The 19,301-nt window shown below is 48.4% G+C and overlaps 1 protein-coding gene across 1 annotated transcript in view; it reads left to right on the top strand.

The window, feature by feature from the left end:
* Positions 1–19,301, top strand: part of LOC118771975 (SH3 and multiple ankyrin repeat domains protein 3-like) — a 285,841-nt gene that overhangs the window by 242,947 nt on the left and 23,593 nt on the right. Inside the window, 2 exon segments of the mRNA XM_036520181.1 lie at positions 6,482–6,557; positions 14,513–14,595. Of these exon segments, the coding sequence (XP_036376074.1) occupies positions 6,482–6,557; positions 14,513–14,595 (159 nt within the window).

Below are 19,301 nucleotides of genomic sequence, written 5' to 3'. Positions count from 1 at the left end.
AGTACCAGATAGAAGCTGGTAAGCCTTTATTGGATGTGTGCATGTTACAACACCATCTGTGAGCTCTAGAAACAACTCTATTTATATTACATATATAGACTTTGAATAGGTGATTCACCTGTGTAATTACACATTAGTTAAATACAGAAGCACTTATGTAAGTGAAAGGATTCTGCATCTAGAGAAACTAGTGAATAATAGGGTAGTTTACTAGGATCCAGAGTTGAAATAGCTGGTTTTAGTTGGTGTCGGACCATGATGTCATTAATGGAAAACACTGCACTTGTGCATTGTACTTGAGCGCTGAACATTTCTGCACACAATGCATTGTGAGCACCTCAACTGAACTAATAATGAAAGACAAATCAAGGACTCTTACTTTACTGCGGTAACAGCCAACACCTTCCCCTGTCTTTTACAGAACCAAACCTCTTCCATTGAACACGAGGGCTATAGCATTCCAGAGATTTTTGAACCCTCCCTCTCTGCAATTTCTAATTAAACTCCTGGCAGATTTTAGCATGCGGTGTTTTTCCTTTATTGTCATGGCATTTTTCATTACTCTCACCAACCGTCAAAGTCTGAATAATGTGTATGGTAGTTGAAAATGAGCGCCTTATGGCATTTGTTAGACATTTTTGCTTGGTCATGCTCGGGTCTCCCCTGAAATGGCCTGAGACAGTCTGTACCTGTACAGGCCATGTGGGTAGATGACTGCTCCCACCGTGGCATAAAGCCTTAGACTGCCTTGTCCAGTTATCTGTACAGATCACTCATTTTCTGTTGGCTGGGAGCTGGACGCACAGAGGGTACCTAACATCATGTTTATGAACCATCGTGTGAATAGAAAACACAGATTGGATTTTTGTTCGTTCTTTTTTTAAGCTCCCTCAAAGCTGGGTTTTATTGCAGTAAGGCTGTTCACCTTTAGAGGTCAGAGGCGTATTTGATTGTTAATTATTTCTAGGGTAATTATCTGAAAGGAAAATTGCTGCGAGTTATGAGAAATAATGGAAGACTGTTGTGACGATTGGGGTTTTTGTTCTGGGCAGAGTTAATGTGGTATCATTTAGTGAGCGACATTCAGAGACAGGTAAGATGTTTAATAGGGCAGGGGTCATTCTCAGCTCCTGCAGCGGTGACAGGCATCGGAAAAGGGAAACTCCATGGCTCTTTTCACCACCAAAATGACTAATGCTGCTTTCAGGAGAGGGTTTTGTAAATGGAATAAAAGAACTGAAATTGGTGCTTCCTCTTGCAATTTCGGAATATGAAATTAGTATGAATATAACCTTTCTATCGCTGCAGTTCCTGCATGTTAATGCTGGTGACTAAGGACAAAATTACAGTAATTTCTCCCTAATTCAGTCCCCTGTTGTTACCCCTCAGTGCTTGAATTCTTTGCTCTCCTTCTTCCACATGGTGAATCACGCAAGAAAGATATCTGGAATTAATATGACTCTCTCTCACAAACAGAGGTTTAATCTAAAAAAAAATCATGAAGTGCTCAGATGAGATGCACAAAAACAGTAGTTAGCTCACTAACTTTGTGCACAGATGTTCCTGCAGACAACTGCGGCTATTTTTAATTGAAGGAGTCAGTGAAGGATTCGACACCTCTGAGAGCACATTCAGTACTTCATAGATTAATAAAGGCAACCAGACCATGGCATATGAATATGTATATCTCCTCCATATCAGAACAGGGCCGCTACTGTAATGGAGGCCTGGAGAGCTGTAGGTCTGCCGTTCAGCCCTATATCCACTGAGTAGTATGTACAGAAAGTCCGGTGGGGCCGAGGGCTGAAGGGAAAGCTATGCATTGGTAATCAGACTTGGGCGAGTGCGCCTCTGTGTCTATTAAAATCAATATGCACCAATGAACAGGTCCATTAGGGAGAGAGAGATGGAGGGGGATTAAGGGAGAGCTGGCATAATAGGATGCTGCCATTGGACAAGGCCTCTGCTTGCCGGCCAGGTGGCTCACCACGGCCCAATCAAAACCGTCCTTTTCAGCCCAGACATGCTTCATGCGTTTGTAAAGGACGGCATTCCTCAGGGCCCCATCCTCGGAACAGAGATCAACTCTGGATTTACTTTACGCTATATCTCGGTCAGTCACACTCTAGAGCACAAACTTAACACACATTGCCAAATGGACACCTCTGCTCTCTCTAGACATTTTTGCACTGTGGACCCATTTCATAGTTTACAAACCATGGACATGCACGCTGGAACCAAATTCCTCTATAGTTTCAATGGTTTCAGGTTGCCGACATGGGCACAAACACAGGATAGTTCTGCAAAGGCCTTAACAACACATTTCATTTGCACAATAGTCATCTCTATGGAACACTGTTAGCACCAGTGTGTCTAGCTTAGCTGCAAAAAGATTGGCGGCTGGCTCATTAGCTAGGCTCATACAGTAGCTGCTTAGGGCTTGTTAGTTATCAACAAAAACCTAGCGGAGATTGATATAATGTGACATGCTATGTTAAGTTCTCACCTTATGTAAAATGTGTACTGAAAACAGATTGCACAGAGGATTTTTTGTTATGTTCTGTATAGCAGTTCATTAGTAATGGCTCGTATTGAAGATGCCAATGGTTGGTTCTGATTCAACAACACTGAGAGAGATCATAATTCCAGTTAGATAGATGTAGTCAGTCAGTACTGACACAAATTTTCCTGCTAGCGGATGGTAGATAGCAACCTCCAAGTGTTTGGAGCTAATGCTTTTCGGTCCAAGCTCCGTGATCATCAGCTTATTTCATATGCAAGACGTGGCATGAAATTGAACTGTACGTTGCAATTTATGGAGGAGGCAGTTGACACACAGGCTATTTGGGGGGAGCACTTTGCCCAGCAAAGCCCAGGAAAGAGGTTAATCTGTCTTAAAGCAACTGTTCTTTTCATGCCTGCTTTTATGGAGCAACATCTTATTCAGCGTACCACAGTCTGGGTTGCAGGCAACTGGGGAATGAATACTAGAGCTGGCCCATTGATAGGGCTGTAATGAATTTTGTGTTCCCTGCTGAGCAAGAGGCTATTATGAAACAGCTATCAATATGACATTGCAGCCATCTCACAGCAAGCCACAGCACATGCCAACAGATCATTAGGTATTGATTTACACGACTCGGCCTCAGAATGAAAAACTTGCCACTGTGATTAAATATGTGCCCGGGGTTGATATTTGACTCCATTTGAATATCATTTCCAAAGGTAATTTCTCCTTTACGAGGCAAAAAATAGAAGGTGTACAAGAGGAGGGCATGTCTGGTACATGCATGCCCTGTAGTCAGCGTGATGTAATTCCGTGCTGCTGTAATTTCCAGCATCCTCGGAAGCACTCCTGCATTGTTATGGCCCAGGTCTCACTGCACTTATTTCCTTTTGTGAGTCAGACATTATTTCCCAGTCATTTTCAGACTCAGAGCAGCAGCTCACATTATACTGTGCTCACCTTAAGTGTGCTGCAAATGCAAGGGCCTGATTCCAGGTGGAGAATTATGGGTAATGTACAGTAGGAATGATTCCTCCATTCTATCTTCTGTGTCATAGTATGCAGGGTAATTACCTCTACCAGAAGACATTCCAGGTTAGAGTGTGACTGTGGCAGGGACTGCATACATACCTCAGCTTGGTGAAATGCATAGGTAGGTAATGGCCACAGTTCTACCCAAGGGGCTATTTGTATCAGTAAAAGCCATGCATTTCAAAGCATGGTTATGTACGTCCAGCTCAGATTAGCCATGAAACAAAGGGCCCGTCAGTCAATATACTGTAGCATTCTTACTTACCACGGAGCGCAGAATAGACAGCATATTATGGCATAATACGGCTTTTTATCTCGTTTTTCATTGATTGTACTAGTAGAACATTACAGAGGAGCCTTCAGGTCAGGGTAGCTCTTAACACAGGGACCCCACACATGCACGTGTCTGTGTCTCTGTATGCAGTCATGGTTGTGTTTGTTTCTGTTTGCGTTTGCTTTAATGGCTTTTTGTGAGTTTGTGTGTGTGTGTGTATGTGTGTGTGTGTGTGTGTGTGTAAGCATGCATGTATGTTATGAGTTTGTGCTGTTATGTATATTTGTGTTCTTATGTGTGTAGGTCTACATGGGCAGTGTATGTCTTTGATGGCGTACATGTTTATGTCTCTATATGTGAATGGGTGGCAATGGGTGCGTACACTGTGGACATACACACACACTCACACACACACACACACTCACACACGCATGAATACACACATACATACACGCACACACACACTCTCTCTCACTCACACGCGCACACACACACACACACACACACACACACACACACACACACACACACACACACACACACTGCCCAATTAAAGCCACCCTCCCCGATGGGCTGGTCTATCAGCAGATCTGTCCTTCGCTAAAGAACAGCACATTGATTTCCACCCCAAAGTTCAATCACATAAATCTACCAGACCCTCCGACAATCCCTATTAGACAAACACACACAACCTGCAGATTGATTGCCTGATTTATGGCACCCCCCTCCCTCCCACCTTCATCCCGCAGAGCGCTGCTGGTCTGAACGCTGATGGACCATCATTTCTGCTCCCGGGCTCAAATCTGGCGCACTTACACAAACTTCCAAACAGTCCGAACTTTGGCAAGTTGAATAAAACATTAGCATGATAATGGCTTTCATTAGGTTTGTGAGAGGAAGATAACAGATGCTATCTGTCGTCGTTTTTTTTTTTTTTTGTCTTTTTTTTTTTTACATTAGCTGTCTCCTTTTGACAACGGAACTTAATTTGAATTTGTCTCTAAGTAAACATGGCGAAGAGGTGAATGTCTCTTCAGTATAATGCAGATTTGCGGCAGCGTCAGTGTGATGAAGCCTACTAATAGGGCTGTTTCGTACTGTATTTTGCAACCCAACAATGGCAGCCTGACACCATCCAGCTCAACATGCCCACCCGTACATAAACCCGTGCAATGCTGAATATTTAATGGCTGATATTTCCGAATTACTGATGAAGGGGAAAAGAGTGAACGCCAGCAAACAAGGGGGCATCAATAATGCACCGGCCTCGCGGCGGCATGAATAATCTGCGTTATTCTTAATTCAGAAATGCCGTCGAATCCTCATCGGCGCGCGTCACGTTAATCAAGCCGTGGGGTTGTGCAGCCGCACCGCGCCCTGCTCACTTTCGAGGTACAGCGGGAAGAATGTGCACGCTCGGCACTCTGCGTGTAGATGAGGGCGTTGTTCGGAGCGTTGCTTGGCCCCGATGGCAGTGATTCGCTCTGATCGTCAGATCCCGCTTTGACCCGCGGCGGCTGTGACGTTGCGGCGTTGTTTCGTTGTTTGATTTTGAGCGCTAAGCAAATTGGGGGGCAAAGCGTGGCTCCATTAGAAATGAAAATGCAAAATGAATATGATCCTCTGTGCCCTGATGGGGACGGCGAGTCTTGAGCATTTGCTGAAAGTGTGCGTTGGTCAGCACATGGGAATGGGCGCAGTGTTATGCGGTGGCATTGATTGTTTGATTGAAGGGAAGCCGAGAGCGCTGCTCCTGCGGAGAGAGAGGGCGTGTGCGGCTGGGCCAGACTCCTCTCTGAGCCGCTAAGCAATCGGACCCTGCTGCTCCTCAGAGCGCCTTCATCAGACAGGAGGCTGATGTTCAGCGGATCATCAGCGGTGATTGGATCCCGCTTCGCACAGTCTCTCAGGGCAGATCAGTGCGCTGAAGTGGGCCCTGTGCGGGCCCAGTCTGGCCTGCCTCACTCCCCCAGCAGCCTTTCAGTCCCGCCCCCGAAGAAGAGCGGAGTCCAGCCTGTTCGGCTTCAGGCACGTACTCACCCCCTGGTTTCAAATTTTTTCCTGGACTGAACCAGTTCAGTCTCGCTCTCCAGAGTGAGGGATCGTGGGTAAAAAGGGAGCTGGAGAAGCCGCTGGACCGTGGCTGTGTAATATGCATAATCTGAACTGTGTAGATGCAGATACTGGGCAAAGCTGTGCAGTTGGTGGATGTCTGTTACAAAAGCAGCATTGTATGTGTAATAGAGATTCAGTCCAGATCCAGAAATTGTGCATTGTCCTAATGTTATTAAGGACACTGGTAAGATGACCCAGCACACAGTCATTAACATACTGTATTACTGAGAGATTCTTGCGTGTGGTTTCATTCGTAGTGTTTTGTTGATCTTGTTAGCACTCGCCCCTTCTCTAGGGGCGACGTACAAAGCTTACAGTTTACAGCACTTACATCGCACACATTCTGTAATCCACTTCCACAGCTGTAATTTCACCGGAGAAGCTGCCCGTGGCTACAGCAGGCCCGGGATTGTCCCAGCTGGGATCCAAAGCTGCAGAGCTCAGGTCCAGAGCCCAGAGCTCAAACCCTTTCTCCACGCAGCTGCCCCCTGTGTGTGTCAGTGCGTGGCGTGCCAGAGCGCTGATGTGCCAAATTCTGCTGTTTCTCTGCGCAGAGACCCGAGAGGACCGGACCAAGAGGCTGTTCAGGCACTACACAGTGGGCTCCTACGACAACTTCACCTCGTACAGGTATGTGCACCTGATGTATTCCTTTACCTCTCCAAGGAGGGTCTTGCACGTTAGCCCATGTCACACTAGCTCGTATTGCGTTGAACATAACTTTAACAGAGCTGAGAGTATTGTAATTCTGGCTCAGGGTTCACCACCACAGGGTGAGGTTACCTTCATTTCTCTTCTTTATGGCAGCATCAATGGAAGAAAATAATAGCACAGTTAATCTGTTGATGTTAGCAGTTGGAAGATGGTAACGGTTTGTTTCTCTACTCTCTTAGCAATAGGATGAGGCGGGGCGTGTGTGTGGTAGTGTGCGTGCGTGCCTGCGCGTCTGTGTGTGGTTCCTGTTGATTCCTGTTTGTGCCTTTGTGTGTTCTCAGGAGCCAGGCCTAATTTGAGTACCTGTTTGTAAACAGGAGATGGGTTTGGAATGGGAGGAATGCTGGTTCCTCTCTGTTCTTCTCATGGCAGAGCAGCAGGGGTTTTGATGTATGTAGTTGGAGTTGTACTGTCTGTGGAATGCATGTCAGGGAGACTCAGTCACCGGGCTCAGACACAGGGCCAGTGCAGTTACCTAGGGTGGGTGAAGAGACTCCAGCGCCACCCCCACCATCAGGCCCTCACACTGAGCCATCTCCATCATCAGGCCCTCACACTGAGCCACCTCCACCATCAGGCCCTCATACTGAGCTATCTCCATCATCAGGCCCTCACACTGAGCCACCTCCACCATCAGGCCCTCATACTGAACTATCTCCATCATCAGGCCCTCACACTGAGCCACCTCCACCATCAGGCCCTCATACTGAGCTATCTCCATCATCAGGCCCTCACACTGAGCCACCTCCACCATCAGGCCCTCACACTGAGCCACGTCCACCATCAGGCCCTCACACTGAGCCATCTCCATCATCAGGCACTCACACTGAGCCACCTCCACCATCAGGCCCTCACACTGAGCCACCTCCACCATCAGGCCCTCACACTGAGCCACGTCCACCATCAGGCCCTCACACTGAGCCACCTCCACCATCAGGCCCTCACACTGTCACTGCTGGCATTTGCTCACCCCAGTCTATTGCTTATCCTCCCTACTGAGGAGTGGGAGAGCTCCCCACTGCTGGAAACTCAGTTGTGTAAGGTACAGTTAGTGTAGCCAGTTTTGGATGATAAGGATGGAGATGTCCCAATGCTGTAGCTCTGCTGGCATCTAGTGGCCAAACCTGTCACTGCAGTCTTGTTTCAGCCCATTTGGGCACTGAGTTTTGGGAATAGGGGGAGAGCAGTTTCACACTAGTCTACCCATGCCCCACAGGCTTTAGACCCACACAGCCCTATCATATGATCAGTATTAGAAACTCAGGTAAGTGTCTGCTTATGTACTCCATCCTGCCCAAACTGCTGTGGGGAGCAGGGCTTTTAAGACACCCCCTTCACTCCACCAGCGCAGCACAGTGAAAGGTGATAGGCTGATTAACCTTGCAAGATCCTGTGCAGCCTGGACTCCTCTTTCCCTTCTATCACCCCACAGTGATCACCTCCACTGGCCCTGAACGAACCTGTCTGTCCTTGACTGAACACACATCCATCAGAGCAGGCACAGGTTCCGAACCTTCAACCCCCACCCACACACACAAACACACATATACACATTCAGCACACATGCCATGAGTACATGCCGAATTTCCCATCTGAAAAAGAGCTCATCTGCAGCCTCATATTGCAGAGCATCATGGGTCATTTTTGTTCAGTCTCAGCTGTGTGAACGTGCGGGCTGAGCGCCAGTGGGAGAGTGGGCGGAGGACTCCCACTCCACCATCTTCCTCACATGCACTCACTCACAGCTCCACAGACACACTGTAATGACACAGTGTCTTATTATTACTGTATGCTCCGGCTCTGAGGCACACTGACGCAGCACAGTGACAGGCGACTCAGTAAAGACGCTGCTGCCACCACGCTGTGTGGTCTGCGTGTTCATGGAAACTTCAATTCCCGTGTGACCTTTCTGATTGGATGGAATGAACACACAGCGCATCGACCACTCGCCACATTAGTCGAGACGAGGCTTAGAGTGTGAATCGCTTTTTTCTTGTACATCTGCTGGTTCGTTTTTGCTGACCCATACATATCTCAGTGCCCTTTTTGAGCTGGGGGCAGCCTGCAGCTTTAAGTTGTTTGGGAGTTGATATTACATGGGGCAGCCTGCAGGTTTCAAATGTAGTCACCACCAATATGTGCTGGTCAAAAAACAACCTGCAAGCTTTCGCACAACAGGAGCAAAAACCGATGCCTTTGTGAAGGAACTGCAGGTCAGGTAATGATATTTAATGTTTTGCTGTTGCTCAGCGAGACTCAGCTCAGCTGTAATTCCTGCTTATGTAGATGGGTTTGTTTGTTCAAAATGGAATGTTTTGCAACAATTTAATGGCATGCATGCTTTTACATCAAACTCAGTGCCTTCTCCCTGTCATGCCTTTCACCGTAATGTTCTTAAGAGTAATTTAATCCTATCATGGAATGTTGGGCCGGTGAAGAGCAGGTGACATCATAATTCAATGAAATGCTTTCCCTGAGACATGTGCGCTGTATAGTAGAAAGCATTCTGCTGAATTGCCTGACTGGCTGACGTTCACAGACAAGGAGGTATACCCTGTTCTCTTGGGGATAATGTGAGCGTGTGCACCAAATGTTAAGCGTGTCTACTCTTTCCTTTCTCATACTCTGACATTCGTATCTTAGAAATACAACAACGAGGAAATCTAATATGTTTGCCTTCTGTGAATCAAAAGAGGGTTTTTTTTGCTGACAGTCAGTGGTTAGAGTTGCATTATAATGCTAAATAAATCTAGCATAAATAAACATAAACATCAAAAGGTAGGAATGTCTTCATACATTCTGGCTGCAAGAATGTTGTGTGTGTCATTGACAGAGTAAATTATGGTATGTTTGTTTGTTTGTTTGTCTTTTAAAATGTGGATACACTGGCAAATGGTATAATGATTTATCTTGCATGATAAATCTTGCATTTAATCATGAATGTGTAACTCGGAATCACCAGTAGAGGGAGCCTTTAATTCTGAAAAGAAAATGAGATCCTAGTGTGCGCCTGCTCTCTGGATTACCACACTTGTATTAGCTGGGAAATATGTATTCTAAAGTGCAATATCTGGTAACATTACATGTGACATGCAACTGAGTATTGGAAATATGAACTCATCTACCTTCCTTTCGAAGAAACACACTGACCAGAGGCAGCTGAGATGATGAGAATTGATGAGAAAAAGGTGCGACTAGCAGGAAGGTACACACATGCCTGCCTATAGTCTTGCTTCTCTTTAATCAGAGGCAGTGATATAGGCTTTATCACCACTGACGTCTGCCTGTTGAGCCCAAAGAATATGGCATTCATTTCCTCATGTATTTCATTCCATATCCTGGTGTACCAGCAGCTCCCAGGGACCCCATAACTCTGCTATGGGGCCATGGCTGTTTGCTTTCTCCCAGTGATGGATCAGGCCATTGTTCATGTAGTACTAGAGGCCCTGAGAAAACAGCAATATAAAACACGAGATGGACAGGGAGCGATCATCTTTTCAGCGGGGCAGCATGAATCAGCCGAACGGGAACGCTTGTAGCGGGTGAATGAGCGATCTCTCGGCGCGGGGGCCGGCTCTTCTTTTCACACATAGCTCAGTCACCCCTGCTCGCTGTCTCACACAAAAGAGCGCATCCGCTACGCGGCCGCAGTGACAGCGTGACGCCGCAGCATCTGCGCGCTCTCCGTTGCGTCCCGCTTTGAGCGGAGTTCATGAACAGGTCCCCGTTCCTCCCGCACCTCCGTTTCATTAGCTGGTTAGTATTAACCGTGCGGCGCTCGCCAGCGGTTTGTGCGGGAGTTCACGGGATGAGTGCGCAGGGGGGGGATTTGCGATAAGCTCCGACATGACAGCCCCCTGAGTGATTAATGTCAAACTGCCCGGGGAGCGAGATGAAAGGAACGGCTTCATTTTCGCTCGGCGGCCACGGCACGCTGGCAGGGCCTGTAAAGGCGCATCAATCTTTACCGGCTCAATTTAAATGCCAGAAAACAGCTGGGCCAAACAGTTTTCTGTAAGAAACTGAGCTCTCTCTCCTCTCCGCCGATTAAATATATGAGAGTTTGCTGTCTTCCAAATGTGAAAACAAAGGCTTTCAATTGGCATCGCTCTCCCCTTGGAGTCTGGGGCCACAGATATCCAAATTATTGTCAGAACCTCCTTTCCTAAACTGCACAGCATGGATTTGTGGAGCAGGAAGTGACATCACTGCTTGTCCCTCACACTCAGGAGTGTCCTGCCGAAATGATCGGGGCTGTTCGCCACTGTTCACCATTGACGTCTCGGTTTCTAAGAGCCGATGGGTTGGGTTGAGTTTGAAATCGCTTCAAGCACAAAATAAAATCCCTAAGGAAGGTGCAAGCAATACTCCTAGTTGGAGAAATTGTCCCCAAATTGCCATGCCTGTTTGGGGCTCAGACAAAGAGGCAGTGGGCTGGGGGCAGCTTTTGCGTGCAGAGCAGTTAAGGCTGTAACCTGCTACTCGAGTCCCAGCACAGACTTTGATCTTATATCTCTTAAGGTGGAACGTGACTGCAAACTTTACCAGTTAGTAAATCTTTGCAAAAGTATAGCTGCTAATGAACTAACTGTTGTCGTCCTTTCCTGCTGGAATCTTGTTCTGTGTGCTCAATGTGTTGCTGAAGCGGAGGGAGAAGCTGGTCCCAGCACCTCTGCAATGTGAATAAATGTTCCTGTCGGTCCTTTGAACGAAGAGGCAGGTGGGGTGACAGCGTGGTCGACCTGTGTCACACTGGAGGGACCTTGCAGGGACCTCACGTCTGGACAGTTTTGGCCCTGCATTAGATAGTATGCTGGAAGAGTAGTACCGAGTCTTCCCCAGGCAGAGGTCACATGTCAAACAGCTCCAGGGGACAGGACATTCCCCCGAGGATAACCTTTGGCTGTGTCTGCCTGTGTCCGTGCAGGAAAAGCCCACAGGGAGTCCAGTCCTATCCTCAGGGGGGCGCTGGCGGCCGTGGGTAAGTGGCAGTGAGGACTAACAAGCCGCTAACAGCGCGAGCCCAGCCTCCCTGTCAGTGTACGCAGTGTGTACTAACTCCCCTTACCGCCATCAACGCCACTTTACAACGAGAGCCCCTGACGCTGTGGCGTGCTGTGGTTTGATGTGGTTTTATTACTAACCTGAAAGACAGCTACAGCTGGGGCGTAGTGAGCTCCATACTTACCATTTGTTTGTTTTTGGTATTACCTTTGTGCTTGTTCTCACTGCTAAAAAAAGGTCCATTCGGGGGTGTTAAAGAATGATCGGCGCGTTGGTAACCAGTACCAGTAACCACTTGCGCTAACAGTGCAGACAGAGATCACTCTCCAGCAGAAATGAAGCTGTACAAAAACATAACCTGACATGAAATCCCAATCAGCACCTGTTTCCCTGCCAGGCGAGAAACCGTACACTTTTGTTTCTGATAGTTATTGCCTCAGGGAGACTCTGGTTCGGCCCGTGGGACACCGGGGGTCGCTTACAATTGAATCATTTGTAACTGGAATAATTAATACATCATGGTCCAATTAGGCTTCTGTCACTTTTGATAAATGGGAATTAAACGAGCGGGGACTCCAAAGACGGGTCATTATTACACTGAACACCAATTATAGCAGTGGAGCTCATATTCCTAAGCACATTACGTTTTAATGGAATTCTAATCATTTCCACCTAATTGTGATGGAAGGAAATCATATCGATTGTTTGTCAGACAATTGTAATTGTGCATTTTAATTAGAATTGATCCCAGGTCTGGCACAGTGGAGCTGGAATATCAATAGAGAAGACAGAAGAAAAATATGAGTCAAATGCTTGTCAGCTCCAGGAAAGAAAAACAATAAGAAAGTGAGATGATTTTTTGGACCAAGACTGATTAGTTTACCAGGAACTGGCATTGTGGTTTCTACATCAATATTGCTCTAAGGGTATTGTTTTCTTATACATATAGAGGGTATCTTTAATTTAAAAATTTAAGATGCACACGTTTCATTGCGTCATATGTATGTTAGTCTGTGCTGACCCCCACAATCTGCTTCATGCAATTAAACAGCGTTGGAACACCTGCTGCAGAATGATTTGAATCTGTGTGTCAGCTGTAATGTGTGTGCGTCAGAAGGTTTGCAGCGTCTCACTCCGCAAGCCTGCGTGTCTTTGCAAACACATTCAACGCACTGCTGTCATTTCCCTAGTTTGTGGGGTAACTGACCAACAGCAGCTGAAATGAAAGGAGCTGACTCCTTGCCCCCCGAAGCATTGCATAAGAGAGTTAATATCACAGTCATTTTCAGACTTGGATTGCCACTCACTGTGTGAGTCACCTAAGCACTCACTTCCTGTCACAGTTTCTCTATTCTACTGTCTCTCTCTCTCTCTCATTCTCTGTATTTGTCTCTTTGTCTCTCATTCTCTCTCTCTGTCTCTCTCTTTTTCCCTCCCTCCCTTTCTGGCTGTCTCTCTCTCCCTCTCCTGTCTCTCTCGTTCTCTGTATTTGTCTCTTTGTCTCTCATTCTCTCTCTCTCTCTCTCTCTTTCTTTTTCTCTCCCTCCCTTTCTGGCTGTCTCTGTCTCTGTCTCTCTCTGCCTCATGCTCTGGCACTGTTTCTCTCTGTCCCTCTCTGTCTGCATTTACTTTGTTCTTCATACCCCATTCATTCTCTCCCTCTCCTCTCACAGTGTTTCTCTCGTCTCCCCGCTTATTTTCTCTGTTCACTCCTTCCCTGCGGCCTCCTGGATGCGACCCCCCCCCTTACTCACCCCCCCGGTGACTCATTCCTTTGGTGGAGACGGCTCCCTGCCTCTGCCGGCTCACCAAACTTCAGCAGATGGTTTGTGTCAGAGAGGGGGCGGCGGGGAGGCCGGGCGGCGGGCGGATGAAGCCGTGTGTCCTTCTGACGCTGCCTGTCAGGGAGCGGGAGGGCGCGATCCCGACAGGCCCGGGGCTGCTGCCGCCACGCTGGGGGCCAGGGTGTGTGTCTGCGCGTGTGTGTGTGTGCGCACGCGTGCGTGTGTGTGTGTGTGCGTGTGTGTGTTTGCAAGTGTGTACGTGTATATACCTACGTGTGTATACATTTATGGGTGTGTGTGTGTGTGTGTGCATTTGCATGCATGTTTGTGCATGTGTGTGGGTCACTACTGTATGTGTTTGAGAATGTGTGTGTGTGCGTGCATGTGCGTGCATATGTGTGTGTGTGCGTGCGCATATGTGTGTGTGTGTCTCTCTCCCTCTCTCTCACTGTCTCTCCTCCCTCTCTGCCCTCTCTCTCCCCTCCCTCACCGTCTCTCTCCATGCTGCCATACCAAACAAAGCAGGTTCATTTAGGCTGCCTGCACAGTTGAAAGCATCTGCTGGGTGGAGTGCTCGCAGGGACAGGGTGGCATTGTCTCCACTCGCCGGCTCCTGCAGAGGCCGTGCGCGAAAGCCCGGGATTTATTCTCTCATCTCACTCACCTGAGGTGTCTTCTCTTCCCCACTCAAATAGGAAGTGCAGGAAACAAAGGCTGGGAATTAATTAGTCTTTCAGTTGATGGGTTTTTTTTTTGTTCAAAAAGAGAGGACATTATCATATTTTGATTTTAATTTGTTAAAAGAAGATAAGAAGGCGGGTTGAGGTTGTCCCTTCCACCTGAAGACTTTTTGTCGCCTCCTTTTCTGTAAGCTTTTATAGTGATTGGTCCATTAGGAAAAGAGGAGGAGGAGGAGGAGGAGGAGGAGGGGGCAGGCCGTGGGTGGTCTGGCCGCTGCCGTGCGGGGCGTCCCCCACTCGCAATGCCCCTCTGAGCGGACCTGGCAGGCACGCGTAGCCCCGAGCCCTCTCCCGCCATGGTGCTGAACTCTGACCTGGTGGCCCTTTTCTCTTTCCTCCCCAGCGATTACATCATCGAGGAGAAGAACGCCGTCCTGCAGAAGAAGGAGAATGAGGGCTTCGGCTTCGTGCTGCGGGGAGCGAAAGGTAAGAAGCAGCCGCTCACCTCGCTGCTCCGCTCACTGTTTCCTCACCTTGCTGCGATTCTTTGTGCTGTATTGTAGTTACTAATTAGCTAATTCAGTATGCTGGGAACGCTTAAAGCAAATGTCCATTGACACTGTTACACTCAGTCTTTTATGCATCCTTTGAGACCAGATGACTAAGTTTGGCGTACGTGCTGCATTTGGTTTGGTTAAATGTAGAGTGCAGACCTAAAACACATTCACTGAGTCAGTGTGTGCTAAGCTGTTGCCAGCGGGTTCTGCTCTAGCTGTTTGCGGTATGTGCCTGGCTGCCGGGGGTTTTGACAGGAATGTGGTGAGATCTTCCCGTGTGTGCGCGGCAGTGGGAGTGGGAGGCGGGGCAGAGGGGCAGAGGGGCAGGGGGGCACAGAGGGGCACAGAGGGGCTGGCTCTGGACCCTTTGTTTCGGGCGCCTGCCCATGTCAGGGTCTTGGCAGTGCAGACGCTCAGCTCGCCAGCACGCTGTGTGGCTGGCCCGGGGTGGCGCCACGCTGGGAGGGAGGTGTGTAGCCCTGCTCCCATCTGTTCCGTGCATGGCGTGCAAAGGCAGCGATCTCACCCCCCCGTCACCCCCCCTGAGAGAGACGCTCACTCCTGTCACACGTTCCCTTACCGAGCACACACCCGTTCTGTTCCTGTTACTGCATCCACAGCCATCCATAGTCATCAAGGCGATGCTTCAGAGGAGGGAACAGCAGTGTAGCACAGTGGTTAAGGAGCAGGCCTAGTAACCAAAAGGTTGCCGGTTTGATTCCCCACTGCGGCACTGCTGTTGTACCCTTTGGAAAGGTACTTAACCCAGAATTGCCTCAGTAAATACCCAGCTGTACAAATGGATAACGTGTAAAAGCTGTAACCTTTGTAAGTCGCTCTGGGTAAGAGCGTCTGTTAAATGCCAATAATGTAATGTAATGTAACATGAGCCTTTAGAGGCTTTTACAGTATGAAAGCATGCGCATTCAGCCTCCCCAAAAATTGTCGGTTGCAAATTAGCTTGTGTTCGTTGTTCAGTTACATCTTACGCTGGTTTCAAAATGGCAAGACGCACCACCCATGGCCACGGTGCAGGTACAGGTTTATAGCACGTACTCCCCGAAGATATCCTCATTAGGGTAGTCTACACCATTCCCCTGGGTAACTAAGCTGCAGCACATTGATGTCAGGTCACCCGACGGCTCTTTGAGTGCACTCTTACCTTTCAGCTGAGAACCCATTCCACACTGACTGGCTCTCTCAGTTCTTAGCAGCAACATGGAGGAGAAAGGGATACCTGCAGAGGAGCTACTGATGTGTAAACAGAAACTGATGTGTGCCATAAATGTTTTAGTCTCTGCCCTCTGAGCACAAGGGGCACAGGGAACATAGCAATGCTTTTGAGCAGGTGTCACAACAGTCCAGACACCTTCCAGATCACCTGATCGAAAGGCCTCATGAATCATTGCCGATCCTCGGGGGTGTGTTTCGCGGGTTTAGCCAGTCACCCGGTTCAAATTGTGTGACAGAGCAGAGCTTTCTGGGTTCCGTCAAACGCCCGCCGAACACGCTTGGAAAGAGCCTTCTTTCTCTGGTTCAGCTCCGCAGAGCTCGGGATTCCAGGTCCGCCCGTGCGTTTGCTCTCGGAGAGCCGCCAGCCGGGAGCGAGAGCGCCGCCGCGTCACGAGCACATTCCTGGCAGCGTGTGAATGAGTGAGGACGGGGGACGGGGGGGTGGGGACGGTGGGTGGCCCTGGCCCGGTCGGGGGACGCCGGCAGAGAGGCTCGGACGTCCGTGCGGCTCCTCCCGCCTGGCCCCGGCGCACCGCGGCCTCGCGGAGGCCCGGAAGTCTTCCCCCGAGAAGGCGAAGGGCGTCTCGGCTCACCTCTTACCCGCTGCCCCGCTCGCGGTCGGAGGAGTCGCTCTCCGCAGTAACCATAGTAACGACAGCGATCGCAGGGATGTAAACCGCATCTGCGTCGGTCGGAGTGACGGCGTAAAGGAGACCGTCGTGTGGTTGGACGTGTGTCATATCATACTGCTCCAACAGTTCACAGTGTGACCGTGTTCCCCAGGCCATTGGAAACCAAATGCACTCTGGTCCGTAGCACCTGCTCCCTCCACGTCCTCCAGTAGCTGTACCCTCCCTTCCTGCTGTTCCCTTTTTTCTGAAGTCAGTGCACATCGTTCCCTTCCACACACGTTGCCTCTGCATTCATGGGTATTCAGAAGCTCGGCACTCTTTTTGTTAAACTCCTCTGGCAATGAACTCTCCAGCACCGGATTGATTTCTCCGTGGCGTGCGACGTCTTCCTTACTGTGCCGGTTGCTATAGAAACGTGCGGTAAGCACCTTACTCTGATTGACAAGCGCGGCTCCGGATCACGAAGGGTTACAAACCTCGAGCGCGAGGGATTTTCACCGCGTCTCGGATTTCTCTTTCAAGTGCCTGAACGGCGCTCTTAAAAGGTGGGGAGGTTGGATCAGGGGGTGAGACTCTAAGCTGTGTTTCATTAATCCGCAGAACACAGAAGCAAAAGAAGTGTTAGCTCGCCGCTGAGGTGTCATAATGCTTTAGGAAAAAGTGATGCACAGACTCACAAAACATCAAAGCGCTTAGGGTACATCAGCTCTTACTGGTAAAAATATTCTTTATTCATAATCATATCACTGTGCAACTGTTATATATACAGGTATACAGGTATACGTACACACACACACACACACACATGCACACACACACACACCAGTCAGGCATGACACGTGGTCTTCTTGTTATCCCATATTGTCAGAACATCGACACCTGTATCACTGCAAATGATGTTCCAGTCTTGCCTGTGAAACAACAAGGTGTGCTTTGATCCCTCCTCAGCTAACACGGCGTTCTAGCAGCCGTGACGTGACAGCAACACTTTTTCTGTTGCAGCCGTACTGCACAGCGCTGTTTAAAGTAGGTTATGTGTTATCTGGGCTGCGCTTTTGCGATGTAGCTCTGAGCTAAGAGGAACGCCTGTGTCTAACAGACTCAGGGAGGGAACTTTGGGGGTGGGGGAACAGATGCAGCCAGTGCAGAGGTTCAGGCAGTTTATGAGGCGATATATATCTGCACTCCTTCAAGTGCAGCTGGTGCTTAAGCTCCATCCATCATGCCCAGGGCCTCATCCAGCTACACCAAACATCAACCCCCCCCCCCCATCCCCACCAATCCCACCCGTATCGGGCTAATTATGAATCTCTAAATTACACCTGCCCCAGATACCAGTGTGTGCTTAAACATTTGAGGAAGGCTTAATCACTCTTCAGCTGAGGGCACAGGGTCTTCACCCTCCTACTCTGAATTCTGACCGGCCTCATCCGATGCCTGCATGTCTGTTCCTTTATGGGCCACTGGGATTGATGCGATCTGGCTGCATTTCACTGAAGATGTTTTGTCAGTTACTGAGCTACTGCGGCCAGGTCTTTAGTGGGTTAGACCCTGCGCTGAGACACTTTAATGGCCTGATCTCTGTCAGCGGCACCGAGCTCAGACAGGGTATCAATCTGTTTGTGCCGGTTCATTTTATATGCCTGGAACCAACTGTCCTGCTAAGTGCTCTGCAAATGCTTTCATAGCAATTCCCTGGAAACCAGTTCCTTATGTTTTTTATAGGGGTTACAGTTGTTTTTGTTTTACTTCATATCAGGTGTTACAAGGACCACTGAAATCCCATGTTATCTGAATGTGTTTGCTGATTCAACCAATTCTACACAGGGGAGTTTAACAGCAGCAGCAAAAACAAATTAAGATATTGAATGATGGTGAAAGGCATTGAATCATAGAGTTCTTATTTCATTAGCCCCACAGCATTGTGGTGGGTTATTTGATCTCTTGGAAAAAAGAGTGTAGGCCACAGTTTACATTAAGTCGGCAGTGAGAATAAGTCAATACCTAGAGCCTACTTAAGGAAATTAAGTGCAGGGTGGGATTGTGGGTAGGATTGGGGTCAAGGGAAGGGGTAGGGTGGGATTAATGAGAGGATGTGTAATAGCATTATCCACAGCTTTGTTCCACATCCATTAATGTGTCAAAACGTGTAGTTGCAAAAAAGTTTTAACGGTGCCATTATGTAATTACAGTGTAATTACATTGATATAATACACAGTTAAGAAAACGTGAGACTAAAGTTAAAAGAGACATTTTTGGTACATTGTAAAGACAACAAAACTAAGCAGTGTTTGTGCTGTGGTAGGATCCTAGCTACGGACATGATGGTGTCCACTTTGGAGATAGTCTAGATGGTCTTTCAGCTGTTGGCCTCCGAGAGATTTATGACACATTGCCCATTGCTTTTGAAAGTCACCACGGGAAACTGACCATCAAAAAGGGACCTGGAGGATACAACTTCCATCCCATAATGCCTCCTGGGTGATGGAACCCACTTTGGGTCAGGGTGACTCGGACTCATAGACAAACGTGCTTCAGGGCAGCGCTCTAGCCCAGGCTGGATGTAGTGTTATATCCGTGATAAACCACAGGCGAAGTGACAAGCCTAGCTGGACAGAGTGTTCTGTTTTCATCATTAAAAAACTTGTGTTTTTATGCCGCTCTGCTGCTCCCTGCTCCCCTCTCCATCTGAAACCTGCAGGCAGCGTATCTGATTTGATGTCTCTTTTGCATTTATATAAAGCCGCCGCGTCTAAGTGATAATGCGCTG

The sequence above is a fragment of the Megalops cyprinoides genome, chromosome 25 (genome assembly GCF_013368585.1).
Source record: "Megalops cyprinoides isolate fMegCyp1 chromosome 25, fMegCyp1.pri, whole genome shotgun sequence".
NCBI classification, from domain to species: domain Eukaryota; kingdom Metazoa; phylum Chordata; class Actinopteri; order Elopiformes; family Megalopidae; genus Megalops; species Megalops cyprinoides.
This window is presented reverse-complemented; position numbering and strand designations above follow the sequence as displayed.